This window comes from Epinephelus fuscoguttatus, linkage group LG22, assembly GCF_011397635.1.
Source record: "Epinephelus fuscoguttatus linkage group LG22, E.fuscoguttatus.final_Chr_v1".
Taxonomy (NCBI): Eukaryota; Metazoa; Chordata; class Actinopteri; order Perciformes; family Serranidae; genus Epinephelus; species Epinephelus fuscoguttatus.
The window spans coordinates 35,348,899-35,375,410 of NC_064773.1; the positions used below are offsets into that span (position 1 = coordinate 35,348,899).

Consider the following 26,512-nt stretch of genomic DNA (forward strand, 5'->3'; position numbering starts at 1 on the left):
ACGTGAGTCTGTGAAATTGTTCGGGTTAGGATTGTTTTTATATGAGTATGAATCTAAAAGCTGTGAGTGCAAAGTCTTGTGAATACAACTCTAATTTCTAAACTACGAAGTCCTCACTGTGAACATGAATTCAACTTTGTGGGTGGAGTAGAAAAGTTTTGAAATGCCTGTCACTGAGGTCACAGGCAGGTCACAGGGGAAAGTAATCAAACCGCGATTCCTCCAAACACGCATGCCCCAAAGGCAAAGATGGCTGACGACAGCGGACCGAGCACATACCAGGGTAACATCTGAGGAAAAATACATTAATATAAATTAATCAATCAGACAAATTAATAAGTAAATAAATACACCAAAAATGGGATTGATTACATGTAGATTAATATTGTGCATTTGATTCATCTTCACAGCATGAGTAAAGTCTTAGATTAATGATTTGCATTTTTTGGTGCAATACAGTTTGCAATATAGTTTAACCAACAATTACCAGCAATTACTGTGTGTGCAGAGTTGTTACTGTTAGCAGTGGTATTTAACTGGGTTTCCACCATAACGCGCTGTTGCCTGAGCAAAACAGAGTGGAAGTAGGTTAAGATGACTCTCCACCAGTAGATGGCAGTATGAGTACTTAAATGTATGCCTGGTTGTCTCTTTGTGAACTGTTGGCTTATTTTTGAGATTATTGATGCAGATCTATTTAATACTATTAATTTAATTTGATATTTGATGTTTATGGTTTATTTACAACCTAGTTATATATAACATGCATTTACTTTTCATTTCAGAACCACATGTAGGCCTACCTGTATGGAAGAATGAGCATGTGTTGATAGTGAGGCAGAAATTAAAATGAAAAATAAACGAAAAATAAAGACACATTTGGGTTGTTCTTATCTTACACGATTCAGTGGATCAGGCTTCAGTTACCAGCCAGTCACAGCACCAACTGTACACTATACCTTCATCATTTACTCTCAGCTCAGAGTCAAACCTGCATATCCTTCTGTTCCAACTCTGCTGTTAGCAGCTTACATCAGAAATTTCTTGATGTAGGCTGTTTGGTCTAAAGAATGATTTACAGGACTGCAGAAATAGGACACAGCAACATAAGCTGACAGCTCCACTCGGTCCGCTGTTGTCAGCCATCTTTGCCTTTGGGGCATGTGCGTTTGGAGGAATCGCGGTTTGATTACTTTGCCCTGTGACCTGCCTGTGACCTCAGTGACGTAATTTCAACACTTTTCTACTCATACTCACAAACTTGAATTCGTATTCACAGTGAGGACTGTAGTTGTAGAAATTAGAGTTGTATTCACAAGACTTTGCACTCACAGCTTTTAGATTCATACTCACATAAAAACAATCCTAACCCGAACAATTTCAGACTCACGTATATGACAGAATTTTGTGTACAACAATTTTATTGACAGACAAATGTTTAACATTACGAATACGAATGGTTAAAATTATGAACACATCTTTTTGATAGTTGTCTTACACCATAGTATTGCACATGAAAAATTTCATTTTAAAAATGCAGCTGCTTCAAGTATGACAATGGAGCTCACAAAGTACTTTCAAAAGGAAACTGAGCGAACGGTGAGCATTTTGAGTGAAGCGGAGTGAAATCTGAGTTGAGTATGGAGCCATAGTGAGCAGAGCATCACAGAGCGGCTTTGAGCGGGGAGCGGAAGGAACGAACAGCTCAGTGACTTGTATTTGTTGTTTGTCTCTACAGAAAGGGGGAAAAGGCTTTTCAGTATTCCATACCATATCATATCTAGCAGTCTAAGGTAGATATAGGCTAGTAAAATGGTCTATTTGAAAACTACCATGTCATTGCTCTATCTGTGGTTTCTGTACCTGTTGGCTGAGCCAGACTTTGCCTGGAGAAGGCCTGCCTCTGCTGCCACTCATAGAGCTGCCACATGGTGTCGTCCCTCATCGACTTCCTCTTCTCAGCTGTGGTGATAGGGTTGGTGGAAGCAGGACGGAGGGCCCGGTCATACACAGAGCCTGCAACACTGCAGATGCTGTCGGGCCTCATCATGCTGTTGCGGGGCAGCGTGCGATAGCCCTCTGGGTAGCGGGGCACAATCTGAGCACGGTGGCTGGGCATGTTCCTGGGTAAGGTCTGATAGGACGTAACACTAGGGGAAAAAACAAACAAAGGGATGACTACTAAGGGGAGAGGTTAGTTTGTCAGGTTTCAATCTGTATCTGGATCACTCTTTGGGGAGAAACTGAAAGGGTAATCTAGGCAATTTAAATGGCCATAAATTTGTTTATGTTATGAAGTCATGGACTAGTGGGAAGCCCTGATATCCAAGTCTTGAGCTGACTGCCAAATCATATCAAGATCCCTAATTTAATTGTGCAAGCGCAACAACAAGTAACAAGAGCTAGGCTTAACAAGAATATGTGGCCGAGAGGGCAAAGGGCTAGGTGAGTATATGTTATAGAGATCAGATGAGTATAGATCAGAGGGTATGGTGATAGATAAATATGCCCTCAGTCAGTCACATCATGGGTCTCAAAGCTCTAAAACTAGTTATTCTGTTCAGCCCTGGGCTAATTTGCATGTGATTCAATTAGGGTAAACACAGCAGACAGCCATCAATCAATCAATCAATCAATCAATCAAACTTTATTTATATAGCGCCTTTCATACATCAAAAATGCAACTCCAAAGCGCCATACACAATAGCCCCTTTTCCACCGTAGGAACTTTTCTCATTTACTCGGGATTTTGAAAAACCAAGTACCTAGTAGGGGGGTAGGACTTTTCAGATTACCTGGAATTCTTGAGGGGCGGGGCTGTGTGTTGAAGAACACTGATTGGTGGAAAACACGCTTGCAGCGTTCCGCACTTCCTGGTATGGGCAGCCGCTGCAAACTTTATTTCATTTCTACAGGCTTCACTTCGTTTGTATTTTGAATAAGGATGGGTACCGAAACCCGGTACTAAATTAGCCCCAGGGCTAAATTGTCAAAGACCGTAGTACTGATAAGTGCTGACGGTATCAGTTCTCCTCTGCGCTCTGTGCCAGTGCTGAATTCCTTCTCCACACATCGGTCGTGCTGACGTATTGCGGTAAGCGAGTTGTGTCATTTCCGGTGTTTCTGTGACAGCGTCTCTGTACTGCTCTGGTGAATTCCACTTGCCTGCTTTCTCACCTCAGTTGCTTTAACGCTGCTTTTACGTCTACTTCAAGTCATAACCCACACTGGTTCTGTTTAAGCACCTATAGCTCTCCTCCTTTCTACGACTTTCTCGCTAATCTCTTAGCTGTTGTTTGCACGCTCTTAGCCTTGTTAGCTACATTAGCTTAGCCATGGCTTCTCCTTCTCCTGCTCTTTCTTGCTCGGTGTGTCAAATGTTCAGTTATGCCTCTGCCTCCTTTAGCGACGGTGGTAATTGTAACAAGTGTAGCTTATTTGCTGCGTTGGAGGCGAGGCTTAGTGAATTAGAAGCGCGGCTCCGCACCATGGAAAACCATTCAGCAGCTGCGGTAGTTAGCCAGCCCCCTGTAGCCGGTGCGGAGCCACATAGCATAGCCTTAGCCTCTGCTAACTGTCCTCCGGTAACTCCCGTTCAGCCGGGAGGTTGGGTCACGGTCCGCCAGAAGCACAGCTCCAAGCCGAAGCCCACGGCTCACCACCAGCCTGTTCACGTTTCCAACCGCTTTTCCCCACTCAGCGACACACCCGCTGAGGATAAAACTCTGGTTATTGGCAGCTCTATTCTGAGAAACGTGAAGTTAGCAACACCAGCGGCCATAGTCAAATGTATCCCTGGGGCCAGAGCGGGCGACATTGAATCAAATTTAAAGCTGCTGGCTAAAGCGTAGATTCAGTAAAATTGTTATTCACGTGGCAATGACACCCGGTTACGCCAATCGGAGGTCACTAAAATTAATATTGCTTCGTGTGTGAATACGCAAAAGCGATGTCGGACTCGTAGTTTTCTCTGGACCCCTCCCAAATCTGACCAGTGATGACATGTTTAGCCGCATGTCATCATTTAACCGCTGGCTGTCCAGGTGGTGTCCAGCAAACGATGTGGGTTTTGTTAATAATTGGCAAACTTTCTGGGGAAAACCTGGTCTTATTAGGAGAGACGGCATTCATCCCACTTTGGATGGAGCTGCTCTCATTTCTAGGAACCTGGCAAACTTTATTAGTAATTTAAATCCCTGACAACCCAGAGTTGAGACCAGGACTCGGAGACGCAGTCCTAAACGCCTCTCTGAGCTTCTAGTTCAGTTACCCAGCCATAGTTTTAATAGTTTTATACAAACGGTGTCTGTCCCCCGACTGCCTAAATTATCTAAATCTAAAATTAAACAAAGAGGAGTTGTGCATAACAACCTCATAAAAATTAAAACCTCTTCTGTGACAGAAAGACAAAACAGGAGAATTAAATGCGGACTGTTGAATATCAGGTCTCTATCGTCTAAAGCAGTGTTAGTAAACGAATTAATATCAGATAATCATATTGATTTACTCAGTCTCACTGAAACCTGGCTGTGTCAAGATGAATATGTCAGTCTAAATGAGTCCACTCCTCCCAGTCATAATAATACCCACATTCCTCGAGGCAGCGGCCGAGGAGGGGGAGTTGCAGCCATTTTTAACTCTAGCCTGTTAATCAATCCTAAACCTAAACTAGATTATAATTCATTTGAAAGCCTCGTTCTTAGTCTTTTACATCCGACCTGGAAAACCTCGCAGCCACTATTATTTGTTATAGTGTACCGTGCTCCTGGCCCGTATTCTGAATTTGTATCTGAATTCTCAGAGTTTTTATCCAGTTTAGTTCTTAAATCAGATAAAGTTATTATTGTAGGCGATTTTAACATTCATGTCGACGTTGATAATGACTCCCTGGCTACCGTGTTTATCTCATTATTAGACTCCATTGGCTTCAGTCAGGGTGTACATGTACCTACTCACTGTTTTAACCATACCTCGATCTAGTTCTGACGTATGGAATTGAAATTGATAACCTAAAAGTCTTTCCACAGAATCCCTCGCTATCGGATCATTATCTGATTACTTTTGATTTCTTTTTACTCGATTACACGCCACTCAGCAACAGTTACTATACTAGATGTTTATCAGATAGTGCTGTCGCAAAACTTAAGGAAAAGATTACTTCGTCGTTAAATTCAATACCAATACCTTCAGTAACAGAGGTTTCCCGTGCCGACTTTAACCTCTCCCGAATTGATCATTTTGTTGATAGCACCGTAGGCTCGCTACGAACAACGCTCAACTCTGTAGCTCCTCTTAAAAAGAAGTTAAAAAAACAAAGAAAGTTCGTTCCTTGGTATAACTGTCAAACCCGTAAGTTAAAACAAATATCGCGAAAATTTGAAAGGAATTGGCGATTAACCAAACTGGAAGAATCTCGTTTAATCTGGACAGACAGTCTCAAAACTTATAAGAGGGGCCTCCGCAATGCCAGAGCAAACTATTACTCAGCATTAATAGAAGACAATAAGAACAACCCCAGGTTTCTTTTCAGCACTGTAGCCAGGCTGACTGAGAGTCAAAGCTCTATTGAGCCTCGTATTCCCTTAGCCCTTAGCAGTAATGATTTTATGAGCTTTTTTAATGACAAAATTCTAACTATTAGAGGCAAAATTCATGACCTCTTGCCCTCAGATAGTACCTATCTAACCTCAAACACAGCTGTAAAATCTAATATATATTTAGATTGCTTCTCTCCAATTTCTCTTCAAGAATTGACTGCAGTGATTTCTTCATCCAAATCATCAACGTGTCTCTTAGACCCCATCCCAACTAGGCTACTTAAGGAGGTCTTTCCTTTAGTTAACACTCATATATTAGATATGATCAATATATCCTTATTAACAGGCTATGTACCACAGTCTTTTAAGGTAGCTGTAATTAAACCTCTACTAAAAAAGCCCACCCTGGATCCAGAGGTGTTAGCCAATTATAGACCAATATCTAATCTTCCCTTTATGTCAAAGATCCTTGAGAAAGTAGTCGCAGACCAGCTGTGTGATTTTCTCCAGGATAATAATTTATTTGAGGAATTTCAGTCAGGATTTAGAGTGCATCATAGCACTGAGACAGCTCTAGTTAAAATTACAAATGACCTTCTGATTGCTTCAGACAAAGGACTCGTCTCTGTACTTGTTTTATTAGATCTTAGTGCGGCTTGACACAATTGACCATCAAATTCTACTGCAGAGACTGGATCACTTAATTGGCTTAAAAGGTTCAGCACTAAGCTGGTTTAAATCTTATTTATCTGATCGTTTTCAATTTGTTGACGTTCGCAATGAACCATCCTTACGTACTAAAGTTTGTTTTGGAGTTCCGCAAGGTTCTGTGCTCGACCAATCCTGTTTACTCTATATATGCTTCCTTTAGGTAACATCATTAGAAATCACTCTATAAATTTACATGGTTATGGGTATGATACTCAGTTGTATTTATCAATGAAGCCAGAAGAAAGCAATCAATTAACTAAACTCCATAATTGCCTTAAAGACATAAAAACTTGGATGAGCACCAATTTCCTGATGTTAAATTCAGACAAAACTGAAGTTATTGTTCTTGGCCCCAAACAACTCAGAGACTCTTTATCTGATGACATAGTTTCTCTAGATGGCATTGCTCTGGCCCCTGCCACTACCGTAAGAAACCTCGGAGTAATATTTGATCAAGATTTGTCTTTTAATTCTCATTTAAAGCAAACCTCACGGACTGCATTTTTTCATCTGCGTAATATTGCGAAAATTAGGCCTATCCTGACCCGGAAAGATGCAGAAAAATTGGTCCACGCTTTTGTTACCTCAAGGCTGGATTACTGTAACTCTCTATTATCAGGTAGCTCTAGTAAGTCCTTAAAAACTCTCCAGCTAATTCAGAATGCAGCAGCACGTGTACTAACAGGAACTAAGAAACGCGATCATATCTCTCCTGTTTTAGCTTCTCTGCACTGGCTCCCTGTAAAATCCAGAATTGAATTTAAAATCCTACTGTTAACTTATAAAGCTCTAAATGGTCAAGCTCCGTCATATCTTAGAGAGCTCATAGTGCCATATTATCCCACCAGAACACTGCGCTCTGAGAACACAGGGTTACTCGTGGTCCCTAAAGTCTCCAAAAGTAGATCAGGAGCCAGAGCCTTTAGCTATCAGGCTCCTCTCCTGTGGAATCATCTTCCTGTTACGGTCCGGGAGGCAGACACCGTCTCCATATTTAAGACTAGACTTAAGACTTTCCTCTTTGATAAAGCTTATAGTTAGGGCTGGCTCAGGCTTGCCCTGTACCAGCCCCTAGTTAGGCTGACTTAGGCCTAGTCTGCCGGAGGACCCCCCTATAATACACCGGGCCCCTTCTCTCCTTCTCTCTCTCTCTCTCTCTCTCTCTCTCTCTCTCTCTCTCTCTCTCTCTCGTATTCTATTACTGCATCTTGCTAACTCGGCCATTCTGGATGTCACTAACTCGGCTTCTTCTCCGGAGCCTTTGTGCTCCACTGTCTCTCAGATTAACTCATATCACAGCGGTGCCTGGACAGCGTGACGTGTGTGGTTGTGCTGCTGCCGTGGTCCTGCCAGATGCCTCCTGCTGCTGCTGCCATCATTAGTCATTAGTCATACTTCTTCTGTTATTATACACATATGATTATTGTCACACATGTATACTGCCAGGTATTAATACATACTTTCAACATATTGTACCGCAGTAACCAGAACCATAACTATAATATTATTACTTTCATTAATGTTGTTGTAAGCTACTGTCATTACCTGCATCTCTCTCTCTCTCTCTCTCTCTCTCTCTCTCTCTCTGTGTCATATGGATTACTGTTAATTTATTATGCTGATCTGTTCTGTACGACATCTATTGCACGTCTGTCCGTCCTGGAAGAGGGATCCCTCCTCAGTTGCTCTTCCTGAGGTTTCTACCGTTTTTTTTTCCCGTCAAAGGGGTTTTTTTGGGGAGTTTTTCCTTATCCGCTGTGAGGGTCTTAAGGACAGAGGGATGTCGTATGCTGTAAAGCCCTGTGAGGCAAATTGTGATTTGTGATATTGGGCTTTATAAATAAAATTGATTGATTGATTGATTGATTGATACACCTATGTGACACAGTTACCGGTGAACAGCCGAGCGGCCGTGGTGGAAACGAAGGGAAGATAACTCGAAAATGACTCGAGTTGATGGCAGCTACACTCGTCAGTGTAAGTGACATTAGTGAATAAAAAGCCAATACTTTATCAATACATGTGTTCAGCAAGCATGAATATGTAAACATGTATACAACGATATTCAATATGTTTCAATATGCTCCGTCCACAGTCTCTCATCCACTGACACTAACATTATGTCTTACACAAGGACAACAAGCTAGTTCAGCTGATAGTGAATTGTTCCTAATAAGCTCAAATGACAGCTGTCTGTATGTAGACTGACTTAGTTTGACACTAGCCCAGTGTGACTTCACATTTTGACAAATAAAGCCCTGCTTCAATTAGACACGTGGTCTGGTTGCCAAGCAGTTCATTTTTATAAGTTCTTTGGATGTATAAAACCAGGTTGTTTTGCTACCCACTTGAGCTAACATTAGTTAGTTGCTTAGATTGTGCATACTGTTGGGAAATGGTAAGAGACCTCAGCTATTTGACACTCATCTCCACAGGATGCCTCATGGTCACACCCAAGTGAGACCAGTCGTCAAACTTGATTGGACAGTACTTTTACAGTGACTTGCCCATCTGTGATATCACCAAGCAAACTTCAGGAAAAGTTGTGCGCTCTCACAAAGTCTGTCCTCTTTCCTCCTCGGCCCTTGACCAGCCCAGACAGGCTCTCTCTTTGCTCCTGGGCCATGACCAGCCCAGACAGACCTTCTTCCTCCTGGGCTCTGACCAGCTCAGAGGCCCTTGCCCTGAACCACAAAAAGGAGGGCAGTTGCTCACAGAAACTCTTTCTCCTGGACCATGACCTACATGCCTACAGTAGGGCCAAAACCTGAAACCAGAGAAGTTAGTGTGCAAACACAAGGTTTGCAGCTAACTTTCCAGCAACAAGGAGAACCAAGTAGAGTTAGCACCCCAATGTCTAACTCCGCAAGGACCCTGAGCGACCGCCTTCCTCGGATCTGCACTTTTGGAACAAGGACACAACAAAGACTGCTTCTGGAACCACAGCTCTTTCCAGCCTTCCTCTACCTGCTAACAAAAGCAGCACACCACAAAGCGACTCTTTCTTCCATCCATTCAAGGACTGGTAACGTAACAACTGGGCATAGCATTATTACAGTTGTACAGGCAAAGCAAGACTGTTTAACTTGTTGATTGCGATTGTTTGCAGTTAGAATATTGGTTAGTTGGCTTTGCCAAAGCTAAGTGATGTTAGTTTGCTAATGCTCTTTACTGACAGTCTTGCATGCAACTAAACATCCTCTGCACTCTCTCTCTCTCTCTCTCTCTCTCTCTCTCACTCTCCCTTTCTCACACACACACACACACACACACACACACACACACACACACCCCTATGCTTGTATGAATAAATATATTTTTGGATTCATACCTGCTGTCTGTCCAATATTGCACAAGAGTGAATCAATAGTCAACTTCTGTTATGTCAAGAACTCCGGAATACTTCAGGAGGAATAATAGGCTTTACTATTAATGTGGTTATAGTTATTAATTAAATTATTAATCATAATTCCAAATTGACAGTTTAGTGAAATTTTTGATACAGATATCACTAATTGGTTATCATTTTTCCCTTCTTGGGAATGGTGCCCCATGAGGTGATTTAATAGAAACAGAAATAGAAATAGAAAGAACTTGATTTATCCCAAAGGGAAATTCAGCTGTCCAGCAGCTCATAAAAAAAAAAGAAAAGAAAATACATTAAAATAAGTGCATAAATACAGATTAAATTAAAATAAAACTGTCCAGTACACAGTCCAGTTCAGTTGTGAAAATTTGTTAGTGTGTGTGTGATTGGATTCAGGACTTATTCAACAGTCTTATTGCCGTGTGGATGAAGGATCCTCTGAAAAACTCTGTTCTGCAATACAGTGAGATGAGCCAACTGCTGCAGCTGCTCCTCTGTTGCTCCAGGAGGCTGTGGAGAGGGTGTCTGCTATTGTCCATTAAAGCTTTTAATTTGTTTAATGTGCCCCTCTCCACAACAGTTCTTAGTGGATCCAATCTCCTGCAGAGCACTGAGCCAGCTTTTTTAACCAGCTTGTCCAAACGCTTGGTGATTTTGTCTGTCAAGCTGCTTCCCCAACACACTGCAGCATAGCACAGTGCACTGGCCACCACTGTGTGATAGAACATGGTCAACATCTCAACACACATCAAAGGACCTCAGTGTCTGCAGGAGGAACAAGCGGATCTGCCCCCTCTTGTAGAGGGCGTGTTAGAAGACCAGTCCAGTTTATCATCCAGGAGGACCCCCAGATATTGTAACTGTAAGTAATTGATCTACTCCCTATTAAAAGCACTTGCCAAGTCCTACCATCCTACCGTCCCTCTGCCCTACCAAGAGGTGGTAGGGCAGAGGGATGGTAGGCGTCCTTGGCAATTCTGTGAAACAAATCCAGTGTCTTATTCTCCCTGGTGGGACAGTCCACATATTGAACAAACCCAGAGAGATGGGAGGAGAGAGTAGTGTTGTTAAAATCCCCCGTTATTGCAATGAATGCACTAGGATGCTGGGTCTGAATCCTAGCAACAGTTTCATGGATGAGGTCACATGCCACTGCCATTGCTGCCCACAGTGGAATGTAAACAATAATGGTGACAATGTGCGAAAAATCCCGAGGCACATAATATGGTCCAAGACCGACTGCCAACAGTTCAATATCCTGAAGCAGATCTTGTCCTTCACTGTGATATCTCCAGGATGACACCATTTATTGTTCACAAGCAGGATCAGTCCCCCACCTGTCTTGTTGCTGCTCGCCTTCGCATCCCTGTCCACTCGCACAGAAGAGAAGCCTGTTAGGTTCACACAGGTGTCAGGCACATTGTCATTCAGCCACGTCACCGTGAAGGACATCAGACTACACTCCCTGTAGAGTCGTCGGCTCCTCACCAATGCCAGCAGTTTATCACACTTGCTGGATAATGAGTTTACAGTCCCCATTATTATGAATGGCAGGAAAGGCTTGTATGTCCACCTCCTAGCCCTTAGGTTTGCTCCTGCTCTGCAGCCTCAAAATGACTTCCTCAGCTCGGCCGATATCGGGTGTTTAACTCTGTAAGTCGCTCCTCTCAGAGCCAGAAGATCGTCCCTCGTGTACACAACTTTACTCATATTTGAAAAATTAACAATCATTAATAAAAAAAAAACCACACTCAAAAATGACTTAAAAAACAGGAGCTACATAGACTTGCTGCCACTCTAACCAGCACAGTACTCGAAAAAATGATGTAAATTAAGTCACATTATCTAACATTATTAATAATAATTATTAATAATTATTAATTATTTCTGATAGACATTTTGATACTTTAATTATAGATCTATTACAAGGTTAGGCCCTTGGTGAGGCTTAGTCCCAACAAATGGCACCACCGTGTTAAACATAGTATTGCTATAGATTACCAACAAATAGTATCCCCATTTTTCTATAATACCAGTACATTCCCTACAATACAAAGATAAATGTTTAAACTTTAGTCAATTTGGAGATTGTTAGTTCGCTTAAATCCACCATAATTCAATTGTTCAGTTCATTTTACTGAAACCATGAACACTTAAGAAGAGATTTACTGGCATGGTAAGCAAGAGAGACAAAAAAAGAAAGAAAAAGGTGGTGACTCTTTACTTCTAAGGTGGCCATAATGTCCATTTATGTGTCAAATCAAAAGGGTTTGTGGGTATCATTTTAACAGGATAAAGTGATGCTTTGTCGGTATGCTGGTTGCCGTAATCCTGAGGTGGTAAATTGAGTGTCGTAACTGTCTCTCTCTGATGTATTTCCCCATGTTTACTGAGCAACAGTTTTGTATGAAAGGGATTAAAGACCTGTCCCAAAAATAGGCATGTTTAGTTCAGTGATTTAAGCAAATAATAGTGCGGGCTATTATTTGAAGTTTTACAGGATAATTTGCAAAGTTAACCAGGGTGGTTGTTATGAACCACCCAGTTCTTTTATAACCAATGCGAGAGCTGTGTCTGCATACTCGCCATAAGTCAAAGATGTTTTTCAGTGGGTGTTGGCCAGGGTTGTCCCTTGTCACTAATTCTGTTTGTGATGGACAGGATCTCAAGGGACAAGGGGTTCAGTTTGGGGACCTCAGATTTACATCTCTGCTCTTTGCAGATGATGTGGTTCTGTTGGCTTCATCACACCGTGACCTCCAGCATGCACTGGGGTGGTTTGCAGCCAAGTGTTAGAATGTGAGTCAGCACCTTCAAATCTGAGGCTATGGTTCTCTGCTGAAAAACAGTGGATTGCCCCTTACGAGTGGGGAGAGGGTTACTGCCTCAAGCGAAGGAGTTTAAGTATCTCGGGGTCTTGTTCATGAGTGAGGGTAAAACGGAGCATGAGATGAATAGGTGGTTTGACATCGTATCAGATGTGGGCGTGATGTGGGCATTGGGCCAGACTATCGTGGTGAAGAGGGAACTGAGCTGGAAAGCAAAGCTTTGGATTCACTGGTCCATCTACTACCCATACCTCAACTATAGTTATGATTTTGGGTAATGACTGAAAGAATGACATTGCAGATAGAGATTGCAGCTGAAATGAGTTTCCATTGTAGTTTGCTCTTGTTGACAATATGACCAGATTGTTGGCAGATTGACTTTGCACCAGAAAACCTTTCACTTGTTTGAGCCCCTCCTCACCTGGGCACCACACATATCACAAAAGCAAATTTCAAAGCCTGGAAAATACTTAACAGTTGAAGTGCTGCTTGCGCTGGTTGTTGCACCACCACAAAAAGTGGGAGGAACAGTTTCAGTTATTCTATTGTGAAAAACTCAGAAGACAAACAATAATCGAGCCTAGACAACATACGAGAACAAGCTAATTGCAACATGGTGATCTCCATAAACACAGACCCGCTGCCTATGTAGATATAAATGTCTCATTCTAAGGTAAAGAGGACACAACAATTTAATTTTTGGGTTATTTTATACTAAGGAAAATATTCTTAATATATTCAAATTATGCCAACATATCCCTGATGTCGCTAAGATTCACCTATTTGATTCATGCATGTTGTACCTGTATTCAGAGCTATTTCTATTTATTGTTGTTTATTGTTATTGTTAAGCCCCAAATGTTTTCTCAAATGAGATTTCTATAATGAAATCTAATATAATTGGGTAAATGTTCCTCTGTTAGCCTGCTGTTCAGTTGAGACTATTAGGGCTACACTATTTGCCATTGTCTGGGATCTTTGATTTGTGATTAGAGCAGCCAGATTCATATGGAATGGATTCAAATGCAGCTAAATTTTCAATCCGTGAACTCTACTCCAGCATAGTATGCAACAAAAATAGGTTTTAAGATTAGTGCGGCAAATTCCTGCTTCTCCTCAACAGTCGATGTGTTCTGGTTACAGAATGATAAAGACAACTGGACAACAATTAGATAAAAAATAGGCTGTAAGCTCTACAGGATGAATTTTTTCCCCTTGGCAAGTATCATGTTTTTCCCAAATGATGTACAGTTGTTTAATAATAATAATAATAATAATAATAATACATTTTATCTATAAGGCACCTTTCATGGCACTCAAGGTCGCCTTACAACAATCAAAAAAAATACAGGCAATACAATTAAAACACATCTAAAATACAGCAGAAAAACAGTGCAGAGTTTGCAGCAGAACATTAAAAGACAGAGGAAACATTATACGCCTGCCTAAACAGGTAGGTTTTGAGGTGGGACTTTAAAACTAAAATAGAGTCAATGATCCTGATGTCAGGGGGGAGGGAGTTCCAGAGTCAAGGGGCAGAGCGGCTGAAGGCTCTGGACAGACGGGCTGGGGGGACAGTCAGGCTGATGGAGGAGGCAGACCTGAGAGACCGGGTGGGGATACTGATGTGTAGGAGGCTTGTGTAGGATGGCCTTAAATGTATGGAGGAAGATTTTATAGTTATTACGGTGTTTGATGGGAAGCCAGGATGGAGAATAGTCCGGAGTCAGCTGACATTAGGAGGTCATTTGTGATTTTAAGGAGGGCCGTTTCTGTGCTGTGGTGGGGGCGAAAACCAGACTGGAACTGTTCGTAGAGGTTATTGTTAGAGAGATGAGCCTGAACCTGTGATGCCACTTTTCCAGTATTTTAGGGAGAAATGGCAGGTTGGAGATGGGACGAAAGTTATTGTAGTTGCTGGGATCTGAACCAGGTTTTTTCAGTATCGGTGTCACTGCAGCAGATTTGAGAGGTGGTGGGACAGAACCAGTGGTCAGGGAGGAATGGATAATGGCAGTTATCGGGGCAGCAGAGAGGGGAGGGAGGCTATAACCAAGAAGGATGGCATGGGGTCAAGTTAGCAGGTGGATGGCTTGGATTTACGGATGAAGGGGAGATGGAAGCATGAGAGTGGTACAGAGAGGGGGGGGCGGAGAACTAGAGGAGGTGGACAGCTAGACGTGTGGGGGGTCAGATACTGGTGGATAGTAGTTATTTTTGAGTTGAAAAATGACATCAGGGAGTTACAGTGGTCAGTGGAGTAGAAGTGTGGGGGAAGGGAATCTGGGGCGCAGTGTGTTGTTGACCACTGAGAACAGGGCCCTAGTGTTCCCAGCACCAGCAGAGATTATTTCAGCGGAGTATTGTGATTTGGCTGAGGAGAGGGGATCTTTGCATTGGAGAATGTGAGCATGGTACATCTGCTTGTGAACAGCGAGTCCGGATTTGCTGGAAAGCCACTCCAGCTGACGTCCTTTGGCTTTCAGCTGACGTAGGTGAGGGGAGAACCAAGGGGCAGAGTGGGGGAATGAGGCAGTCTGGGTTTTGAGGGGAGCAAGTGAATTCAGCAGAGTTTCGAGATCATCATTCTAAAAGGAGACCAGCTGATCCAGGGTACATGGGAGACTGATGATGGGGAAACTGTCAATGCCTGTTGTGAGGTCTGCTAAATTAATGTTTTTTATGTTGCGGAAGGACATAACACGTGACTGTTTGGTTTTGGATAGTGACAAACTCAAATTAAATGAAACAAGCATGTGATCAGAGATGGGGAGATGGACAGCAGAACAGTTGAAAGGAGTGACACCTGAGCAACACACTAAGTCCAAAACATGACCTTTAGAGTGGGTAGGGAAATCAATATGTTGTTGGAGACCAAAACTGTCCAGGCAAGAAGTGAAGTTCTTAGTGAGAGCATGATTAGTGTTGTCCATGTGAATATTGAAATCACCCAACAGAATTATATTGGATGAGAGTGAACAGATGTGGGTGAGAAATGTAGTGAAATCATCAATAAAATCCTCATTGGGTTTAGGAGGACGGTAAATATTGACTAAAACAGTTGGAGTAGGTCCATTAAGTTGTAGAGCCATAGATTCAAATGACTGAAACACAGGCACAGTGACAGATGAGACCTTCCAAGTCTCGCGGTGAATTATCGCGAGACCTCCTCCTCTGCCGGTGAGACGGGGCTGGCTATTGTAAACAAACCCAGGTGGAGTAGACTCGTTCAGCTGAGAAAAGTCATTGGGTTGTTGCCATGTCTCCATTAGACAAAGAAAGTCATACTTGCGGTCAAGGAGAGGGTCCTGCAGTAGTTGTCCCTTGCCAGAGAGGGAGCGGATGTTGAATAATCCAAGTTTGATGTTGCAGTGTTGGTTGGAGAGGCTAGCGTTAGCCCACCTGGCTAGGCTAGCTAATGCGCTGTGGTCCATCATCCTGCGGGCGTTTCTCAGAGGGTGGCGGCGTGATGAGGACCAGATGGAGTTTATGGCAGTGGAGTCATCGATGTGATAGCTTCGTCCGGCTCCGCGGTGGATGTACCTCCGATGGGAAAGGCAGGGGATGTCGGGAAGTGGTGCAGTACCAGCGGGGGAGCGGACTGAGTGGTCTATCAGTTTGAGAGCATTATTTATTGATTTCACGTTCAAAAACCCTGCCCTCGCACTCAAATAGCCTCTGCTTGCGCTTGGATCTACTCTGTTTCTGCTCAAACTGTGTGCTCGCACTCAGATACCATGTTGCTTGCACAGATTTTCTACTCGAGCTTCGGTTTTTCTCCTCACGCTCAAACTGTTTCTGTGCGCTCGAGGAATTTCTGCTCTCAGATTTCTGCCCTGCGCTTGGATTTTTTTGTGTAACAACCCTGTCAAAATCCCCCAACCAATAGAATGCCAGATTTACTGTTGACCAATGAAATGATCCCTGCCTCCTGCACTCGCTTTAGTTTTAAAGCGTCCAGTCTGGGCGGGTACTCTTTAACCGGGTTCATCCACTCCGACCCTCCAGGGCTTTATTAAATGTTCTTCCTTTGCTTTCTTTACCACTTTTGGAATAAAGGGACTGTTAATTTACAAACGTGCGCCATACATATATGTATATATATATATATATATATATATATATATATATATATATATATATATATATATGGCTGTGTCATGGCGGTCGTAGGACATTAAAGCTTCGGTGGCGGGTGTGCTCACGAGCCATCGATTACCAGCTCGCTCTACTTTTGTCCCTGTCTGTTCGTCTTTGGCCGACATTTTAGCTTGGCACTTTTGTTCGGGGGATGCGGCTCTTAAGCCGCAGAGGTAGTTAGTAACATCTCTGACAAAAGGGTTGCCTGGGCAAACCCAGTGGATGTCTTTTGTTTTAGTGCACATGTCTAGGTTTGGGATGAGGTAGAGTGAGGAGTGATCGCCATGATATGCGAGTGAGGTAGGTGTCTTTAAATGAATATGAGTGTTGCCCTTCCAGAAACCAACATTCAATACTGACTTAAGTCTGTATACGTTCTGTCTTTCTATGATGGGCAGGTTGAGGAGGAATCCGATTTCTAAGCCTTGAGGGTTTACAAAGATCGGGATGGCACTGCCAAGATTATATGCCAGGTGTACCTGCGATGGGCGCACAACAGTGGTGGTAGCAGATTTCAAGATCTGAGTCACTAGGTCTAGGGAGACCAGATAAGATGGAATCCTTCCGTTGCTCAGGCTGTTAACTGAGGAGCTAATCTCCCTGAGGAGGTCCTGCATTAGATCTCTGACTACCTGCACGTATGTTACATCCTCTCTAACAATTTCCGACAAGGTTCCCAAGGCATGCAAAGTGTTATTTAGGATGGTGGAGTGCAGATTGACAGTCACTACGGTACCCTGGAGGGTTTTACCAAGTCCCTGCAATTGTTCCTGTTCGAATCGGCCTCTCCCTCTCTGCTGAGAGGTGTATGGCCGTGACGCTCTCGTTTGGCTCTGGGGTTGGGGATGGCTGCCACCCCCCTGGTTTCGCCGCCCACCCTGTTGGATAGGCGGTCGCTGCTTCGGGGGTCTACCTCTGACGTCCATTCTAGCACGAGGAACCTCGCTTCCTTCCAGTGCTAAGTCGGCGTCCTCCGAAGCTTGGATCCCCAGGACCCTGGCGTCGACCTCGCGACCTCTAGTGGGACGCATGCGCGTTTCCCATGCCAGCTGTGCATATTTCTTTATTTCTTGCATGGTGAGCCCACGTGTTCTGCAGTGCATCGTGACGTCGTAACGCAGGCTCTCGTGGAGGTTGTGGAGGAACAAGGACTTGAAAGCATGATCTTCTTCCAGGCCTGGTGCGTTACGACCCTGGAAATAGGCAGTTCTCAGGCGCCTGAAGTATTCTCGAGGGGGCTCATGTTTCTTCTGCAAGGTGGCAAAGGCGCCGAGGGTGGCAGAGGCTTCACCGGTGTACAGCAAATATTCCTCGTGCAGCGCCTTCCGAAGCGTTGCATAGCGGTCTCGGGTGTTAGGTGGAAGCGTTTCCATGAACACATGGACGCTCCTTGCCGTGGTCTTCCAGCTTAAGTTTTTCCCTTGACGTAGCGTCAGGTAAGTCGACAAGGCAGCGTTCGACTTCCCGGAAGTAGTCCTCGATGTTGCCGTCGGGGCTATTCGGGTCGAAGTGCTCTATGTCTTTGGCAAGAGACTCAAGCTGTCGGGTACGCAGGCCCCGACTGTGGTACGACTGTTGACCGTCCGATTCCGAGCTTCCTGAGTCGCTCGGATCGCTGTAGCGATAAGCGCGGCTCCTTCCCCGTGGCAGCGGGGAGGGGGTGCGGTCGATGTGCCGGCGTGGGCTACGCGATGCGCCCAGCTCCCGGGTTAAGGATAGTCTTGAGTCGTCCACGCCACCTGGGGCATGGGGATAGTCTCCCCCCTTTATGTTGAAGCGGGGGTGACTGGGAGTTGAAGGGGGTGCGGCCCCACAGCGCTGGAGCGACCTGATGGGGGTGCTTGATAGTCGTCTACAACAACTAAATTGGAGGTTGCGCTGCTAAAGTGTGCTCGACTTCTAGCACGCGCCTCCTGGCGTGCGGGGTCGGACAGCTGTGCAGCTTCCATCCTCCGCGACAAAGCAGCCTCGCTTATCAGCGAGGGTCGGGGTTCCCGATTGTGCGGGTTCCCCGATGGAAAGGAATGGTGGCTGGGGCCACTAGGAGCGATTTCATCTAGCCCAGGAAGGCTGCCATGCATTTCTTCAGCCTTCAGGCCGATGGCTAGACTTACCTGGCCAGGCCAGTCTTCTCCATGCTTAAGTTCTGCTCTTCGTTGAGCAGAACGAACCTCAGCACGCAGGAGATCAAGGTCTTCCTGCGCCTGGTCAAACTCAGCCTGGGCTCTCTGTGCTTCGCGCTGCAGGCTGGCGTTTTCCCACTGCAGCTGGGCAATCTGTGCTTGTTGTTCCGCTGCTTGCAGATGAGTTTTGCGCTGATACACAAGGAACATTTCGCCCACCACGTCTTGGATGGTGCGCTCTGGCTTACCTGCCGGGTTGTTGGCGTAATCCGCGAGTTCCTGTAGCGCCGAATGACAGTCTTCATTGTCATAACTGTCAGGCCTGTCCTTTTCTTCTGAGGAGAGGCGAAGGAATGCCACGACCACGTCCCTCAGGACTGGCTCGAGTGACCTCTTAGGAGCCCGGCCCGCCCACCTGGGGTGTTTGGGAGTACATTCTACTGGTGGTGAATGTGTCCTACCCAGTGGGTCTTACAAGAGTTCTGTAAATACAGAAGACTAGAACGCTGATGCGGGTGCACAGGCGTGAGGTTTCAACCTGTGGCTTACAAGCTGCAGTGTTACAGTGTTGTCCTTCCTAACCTACTCTGTTAGTGGGTTAGTCTGCTGTAAGTGAGACAATTTTCTACTCTCTAATAATTACCACTACACATTCAACAAAAACACAAGTCACCCTGGGTATCTGCTTGGCAGGTAGCAAAGAGAAGCAAAGGGAGAACAACAACAACAACAACAAAAAAATTTTTTTTTTTTTTTTTTTTTGAAGTTATTAATTTGGTATTATTATGCGTGGATACTGTAATAAATCTGGTATCTTCAAAGCCTCACACGGGGCACCAAATGTTGGGAAGAGGAGGAGCTAAATATGATCATTGGCAATAATTCATAATTATTAATATCAATTATGGATTATTAAAATATTTGATTAATTAATTAATAATTAATTAATTGTTACATAAGCATAATAATCAAATTGGCTTACAGCGGGGCACCACCGGGAAAACCCAGACCAATGATCAGACATAAATTCAGTCTCAAGAGTGTTCACTTAGGAAGCTAATTCTAGGGAGATATCAGCAACTATAAGATGAACAGGAAGGAGTGGAGCTCAGGCACTGACTTTGTCAACCAGCTTCATCACAGTATACAATGAAAAACCAAAGCAACCTCTCTTTGCAGTATAACAGGGTTTATTCACACTGATGACATTAATTTACAACCAACATCAACATTGCTCTATAAACCCTATCAACTATAAACATTACTGAATCAACCAGCAAGCATCAAGAAGGATGTGTGTGTGTGTGTGTGTGTGGGAGAAAGTGGGTGAGTGAGCGAGAATGTGTGTGTGTGTGTGTGTGTATGTGTATGTATGTCTGAGCGAGTGGGTGTGTGAGAGAGAGAGGCGTGTGAGCGTAGCAAGATGGCGGCTGTGACGCTGCAAGCTACGTCACGCAATGGCGGCTCGCCAAGAAAGCACGCGACTCAGAAAAAGGAGGGGAGCCGGTAGAGAGGGAAGTTCAAATTGCTCGGCTCCAAGTGTAGGTTAGTGGAAGAGAGGAAGAGAGAAAGGGAAGCACTCAGAGGTGTGGTCACGCAGGCGGTATTGACATGCAGTAACCCGTCTGTGTTACGCAGAGACGCGCTCGGCTCAGCTGGTGAGTGGCATGAATCTGGACATTGAACCAACACAGCCGAAGTACTGATCAATCCTGCATGTGGGGCGACACAATAGCGGTCCGACGAGGTCGGATCACTGCGTATTACAAGCAGACACAAACGGGCAGGAGAATAACAGACAGCAGCAACACAGGCAATATTTTTACAATATCAATGCAGCCAAAATCGGACGCGGCGGTCCGTATCAACAAGCCCTTACAAAACTTAAAAAGAAAACACACACTAACTACTATCTGCCCAGAGCTAAAGCCTCTTACTGTTGCAGAAGGTGGAGTGATGTGTCGGTCGTTCCTCGTGCGTCCTTTGTTACGGCAGAGGTGAAGTGGTTAGCGGCTCACAGCGGCTAACGGGTCCTCGGCAAGGGGGGCAAGTCTCTGGCGAGGCGAGTTAATTCCGGCTCGTAGCGGGGAATCACTCGGGGAAAAGAAGGGGGTCCTTGTCCTTCTTCTTGAAGCAGGCAGTCCTTGTTATCTACCAAACTTCGCATCCACGGGCATCCGGGTGAGAGGGTCAATCCGTGGTCTCGTACCGGGCTGCTCTGTGTTCCTCGGCGCACAGAGTGAGGGAGAGGAGAGGAGATCAGCTCGACCAGCGAGGGAAATCCGTAGGCCTAAAGCGCGTCTAACTGTGCACAGTAATAACTCTTTCTAAAGCGTTCGCCACGTGGGACGAGTTGCTAAGCTTTAGGAACAGTTGCGGGCACTTCTATTAGCTATGAGGATCACAGCCAGAAGCGTTTCTCTCAGGTACGCTTTATGATGATATACCCCGGCGTGACGTCATTGGTGCGGGGTTGACCATGGCGGATTTCACCCAATGGGAGCTGTGTATTTCAAGGGACCTCTGCTGGTCAGCTGGGGTGCTGTGTTGGGGGTTGAATCAGCTGATTCACACAGAGAAAGGGGGTTGACTGATTCCTTTGTTCTTTTGGGCGCCAACATGTGGTCTCAGGCTTTGATTGTTACATGTAGGCCCAAAAGTTTATGGATAAAGTGTAGGCCTTTGTTAGAAATCCTTGTACGGCACAACACAGATCTCTGATCAGATGGTGAGGAACAGACTGCACATGGCCAGTCTTCGTGCTTATAAGGCTACCAGGAAGCCTGCAATGACTGGCCTTCACTGTCAGGCCCGTTTGCGCTGGTGTCGACAGCACCAACAGTGGAACCTAAGAATGTGGGGCACGTCATGTTCAGTGATGAATCAAGGTTCTGTCTGTGGAAGCTGGATGGCAGGATCAAAGTATGGAGACGGCGTGGAGAACGCTTTGCAGATTGCTGCACAGATCGCATGACATCTTTCAATGGGAGCAGTGTGATGGTGTGGACCGGTATCTCTCTCACAGGCAAAACAGAACTTGTCATCATTGAAGGCAATCTCAATGCAGTGAGATATTGGAATGAGATTCTGGAGCCAGTGGCAATCCCATATCTCTAGAATGTGGGACCTAACTCCATCCTCCAGGATGACAACGCTCACCCCCACAGAGCCAGGATCATCACAGACTACCTCCAGAATTTGGGCGCGGAGAGGATGGAATGGCCTGGCATGAGTCCATCCCATCCCAATTGAACACTTGTGGGATCAGCTTGGGCGTGCTGTACGTGCCAGAGTGACCGACACAACCACGCTGGTTCAACTTCAACAACTCCTGGTTGAAGAATGGGATGCCATCCCACAGCAAAATGTGGCTAGGTTGGTGACCAGCATGAGGAGGAGGTGCCAAGCCATTGTGGCTCTGTATGGATCACGCTACTGAGGTCCTTGACAGTGTAAAATGAATAAAGAGAAAAAATGGCCAATATGTGTTGTCTTTTTTCCTTATTGATGTGGGAGAGTGCAATCATCCAATCCACCAAGCAACTCTTAACAAGAGTGAATACCAACAGGAGAATATTCGAGGAGATTTTGGCACATTTTTTTGGGGCGCTACCCACACATTTAGCTGTGTTGCTCATTCCACGAAAGCATGATCCTTACAAGTGATACCTTGTTGTAAAGGTGATTAATCAGGCTTTCCAATGATATATGATAGAAAACCAATTAGTATTATTAAAGGGGAGACATAATTGACCGAAATAATGTTTCCAAACTTTTTTGAGGAGTTTATACATATGTATGTATATATATGTAAGGGATAATGTATAGTGAGCCGGTGACTGTTGAAAAATAACTCCCGACAGGGGAAGAGGGTGGGAGTGGATGAACCCGGTTAAAGAGTACCCACCCGGACGGGACGCTCTAAAACTAAAATGAGTGTGCCCGCAAGGAGGCAGGGATCATTTCATTGGACAACAGTAAATCTGGCATTCTATTGTTTGGGGGATTTTGACAGGATTGTTACACAAAAAAATCCAAGTGCAGGGCAGAAATCTGAGAGTAGAAATTCCACGAGCGCACAGGAACAGTTTGAGCGCGAGGAGAAAAGCCGAAGCTCGAGCAGGAAATCTGTGCGAGCAACATGGTATCTGAGTGCGAGTACACAGTTTGAGCAGAAACAGAGTAGATCCAAGCGCAAGCAGAGGCTATTTGAGTGCGAGGGCAGGGTTTTTGAATGTGAAATCAATAAATAATGCTCTCTAACTGATAGACCACTCTCTTGAATAAAGATAGGGACAAAGCTCCATAAGCACAAACCTCACAGCGAGTTTGTAGATCCACATTGATGAACGGGCAGGTGTTATTCACCGAACAGCGGTAGCAGTGGCCAGGTGAGTAGAACGCCAACGCGCTACAGGTAACGTTTGAACAGTCTAAAGCACGATACTGACAAACCGATCGTTTTGACAGTAAGACCAGGGTAGAGACAAACAGTACCACATTCGCCAAGAGTAGCTGATCTGCTGCAAACTGTGCAGATGATCATAAAAGCATTAAAAACAACTGGAGAGCAGCGGCAGCTAAATGCGCCATCATTCACTCAACCAGAAGCTTGAAAGATGTTTAGGCATTCTATTATCTCAGATGGCTTGACAAATACTGCATATAGCTGCCGTAAAGGGGGGGGGGGGGGGGTCTCCCTGGGGGAGCATGGCCCCAAAAACACTTAGCTTTGGGCTAAGCCCCAAATGTTACCAATCCTCTTTGTATTCTCTGTATCCTCTTTGTAAGAACTATGTAGCCAATACAATAATTTAAAGGGCCAGTGTGTAATATTTGGCATGATTTATTGTCAAATCTGAATCTGAATATTCTACCCATTAATATGTTTATATATGTGTATAATTGCTATAAAATAAAATTTGTTTGGTTTTCGTAGCCTTATAATTATGCTTTTGTATATATATAAATATGTATATATATATATATATATATATATATAACAAGGGCCTTGCTTTATAGAGGTTGCCATCTTGACATGTATGTACGGCAGCCTGAGCGGACAATCCAGCCAGCCAGAGAATGTGTTTCGCGTGTATAAATAAGCCAATGAAGACAGCAGAAGGAAGGAAGAAGGAGGAGGAGGAAACAGCAGAGAGTGTTAGTAGTTTGTCGATAGAGAGTAGTGAAAGGTTTTTTTAGAGAGAATGAACCCGAACCGTCACTCCTTGTGATGCACTCTCTGCGGCACTTTTCCTCCTGATGATATATCTCCCCAACAACGGCAGCACCAAATCCCATTCTGTGCAGCAAAATGGGAGCGGAGGATTCAGCCTCTCTTCTCGCCCGCTCAGCATCCTACACATGGAGTTCCTCATCTCTGTACTCCGGCTCAAACAGGTATGTTTCTGGATCTATGTCCGCTACAAGAAACTCTTCAAAATTGCGTTCAAAGTCGTCCATTGCAGCTACTATAGTCCGGAGATATTGCTAGGCTAAATAAACAGCTGAGTTTTGTTTACAGGCTACACTGTCAGTCAGTGTGTGGGCTGGAGATTAGTGGAGCAGAGAGGGGAGGGCTGCCCCGCTGGGTACTGTAAGCGAGTATGTGCGTATGAAGTGTGTGTGTTACGCTAGAAGAGTCAGAGTTTGGGACGGAGTCTTTTACCCCCTGGAGTGTTACCGGAGTTTTTGGAGTGCTCAAATAAACGGGCTTTTTCCCTGAACGCTGTGAGTGATTCATTACAATATTGTAACATGGTTTAGACTCCTAAATAAATATTCAACTCGTCGCTAGATAGACCTACTCCTGAAAGGCTTTTTGTCCCTACAAGGCCACCGTCATTTACCCGACGGGAGGGGTGAGTGAGTGAGCCCTGCAATCTAGAATCTGACTACTGATGTCACTGTTTTCAACAGTTTTCAACCCATTTTACACACTGGTCCTTTAAATCTATTTTTTTTTTTTTTTTTTTTAGCAAGATTGATGCTTGTAGCTGTAGTTGAACTTAATGAACATGAAAGAAAACATATCTTGATCTAGTCAGTGGCAGCACAATCAGCCAGGGGGACACATACATCACCTCTTTGCTCAAGGGCAGTTTATTGATTTTCTTTTTACTTTCCAAGTCTTTATTTTTGCTACTTACACTAAAAACAAGATTTTCTTGCTGATACCAAAACAATGAAACAGAGTCTAAATGCTCTCCAAGTTTGTGGGAACATTTGGCATGAATTAATTAATTAATGCAAAGCTTCCTAATAGAAACTTCAAAGACTGATTGTCTACAAATCTCTGTCAGTGATGCAGCATTGCTTTCTCTCTGTTGGAGACCTGATCATGTCAGAGAACCTACTGTGAAGCGGCCTTATCCTTATGTACTGACATACAGTATATGCAGTGGGGTTGCAGCCATATACTGGTTTTAAAGTATGCTGTGATATTATAAAAGTTGTCGGTTATCATACCGCGTACACTGGCTTATCTATGATATTGAGAAAAAAAATGCAACTGGACAGAGAATCTCCCATTTATTTATTTAGTTATTTTCTGAGGGGAGACTGTCTAAACATACTTCCATTAACAAAATGGTTTCAAGTTTCAATTATAGTGATAAAACATTTGTTCAACCAAAAATAGCCCTTCTATTTTCATTCCTTTGAGGGTCATTCTGACTGATAATAACAATAATAATTCTGTAATACTGTGATATTGTAAAACCAGGATATTTTCTGAAACAATCATTGTACTGTAAAAATCTACCGTTGCAAACCTAATATTCAGCGCGTGGAATTATATTGAAAAAAATGCAAAACAGTGCTGCAAGATATACTCCAAGCACATGCCTTTTGTAAAAAAAAGTTGATCATACTATCATAATTTTTGATGACATGCAACAAATATCTGACAATAAATCAAGCCAGGTACATTGTGATTACATGTTATGCACCATGGGCCACTGGGCTCCTGGGATGTCCTGCATTTTACCATTGAAATCACACTGCTTACTGTAAACTACAAACTATACCATACTATACTAAGTCAAAATATTTAGTGACTAAAAAAACAATTACAGAGTGATGAGCAAGACAATGTTGTAGTGATACCAACATTGCCATTAAAACCATTATAGCACAGGTAATTCAACTCTTTAATGTTTTTTAACTGATCTGTATTAGCTCCCACCTTGTGCTCTTGGGGAACTGCCCACTGGTCCGACAGCCCACTGGTTCGACATCCCATCGTTCCGACCATATTAAACCCATTTTTCCGAAGTCCGTTCTGAAATCATCATGATGCCCTGTGGTTAAGGTCTGGTTAGGTTTAGGCACAAAAACCACTTGGTTAGGATCAGGAAAAGATCATGGTGTGGGTTAAAATGAAAAAGAAAGTGACAAACACATAAGCCGTGAGCCTGCTCCGCCTCAAGCCTTTCCCAGCAAACCCAGAGCCGGTCGCAGCGCACCATACGCCCGCCGCGAGCCATTCAGCACCGCGGACAGTCGGACTAATGGGATGTCGGACCAATTACATGGACTCATGCTCTTGCAGCACAGCCCTGCTTATTATTTGACTTTTGCTGTTTATTTAATAATTTACAGTGCTGTTGGAAGTGTTTCCCTATTAAAAAAAAAATTACAAAATTCACAACTTATAACTTGTACTTGAGTGAGTTTAAACACAAAGGGTGTAGCTCATGAAATCTCTTACATCTGTGAGTAGATCTGCACATAAAAAACCACGATACTTCAAACCTACACTGGATTCATGAACACAGTTGGAACTCGGATTTGATCTTAGGCACA

General features: G+C 44.1%; 1 protein-coding gene across 9 annotated transcripts in view; it reads right to left on the reverse strand.

Moving 5' to 3' along the window:
• The window catches only part of LOC125882978 (pleckstrin homology domain-containing family A member 5-like), a 603,488-nt gene that overhangs the window by 133,141 nt on the left and 443,835 nt on the right, over positions 1–26,512 (reverse strand). For all 9 annotated transcript variants that reach the window (XM_049567036.1, XM_049567042.1, XM_049567037.1 and 6 more), the window contains one exon: positions 1,864–2,150. In XM_049567036.1, the coding sequence (XP_049422993.1) occupies positions 1,864–2,150 (287 nt within the window). The remainder of the gene's footprint in view (positions 1–1,863; positions 2,151–26,512) is intronic.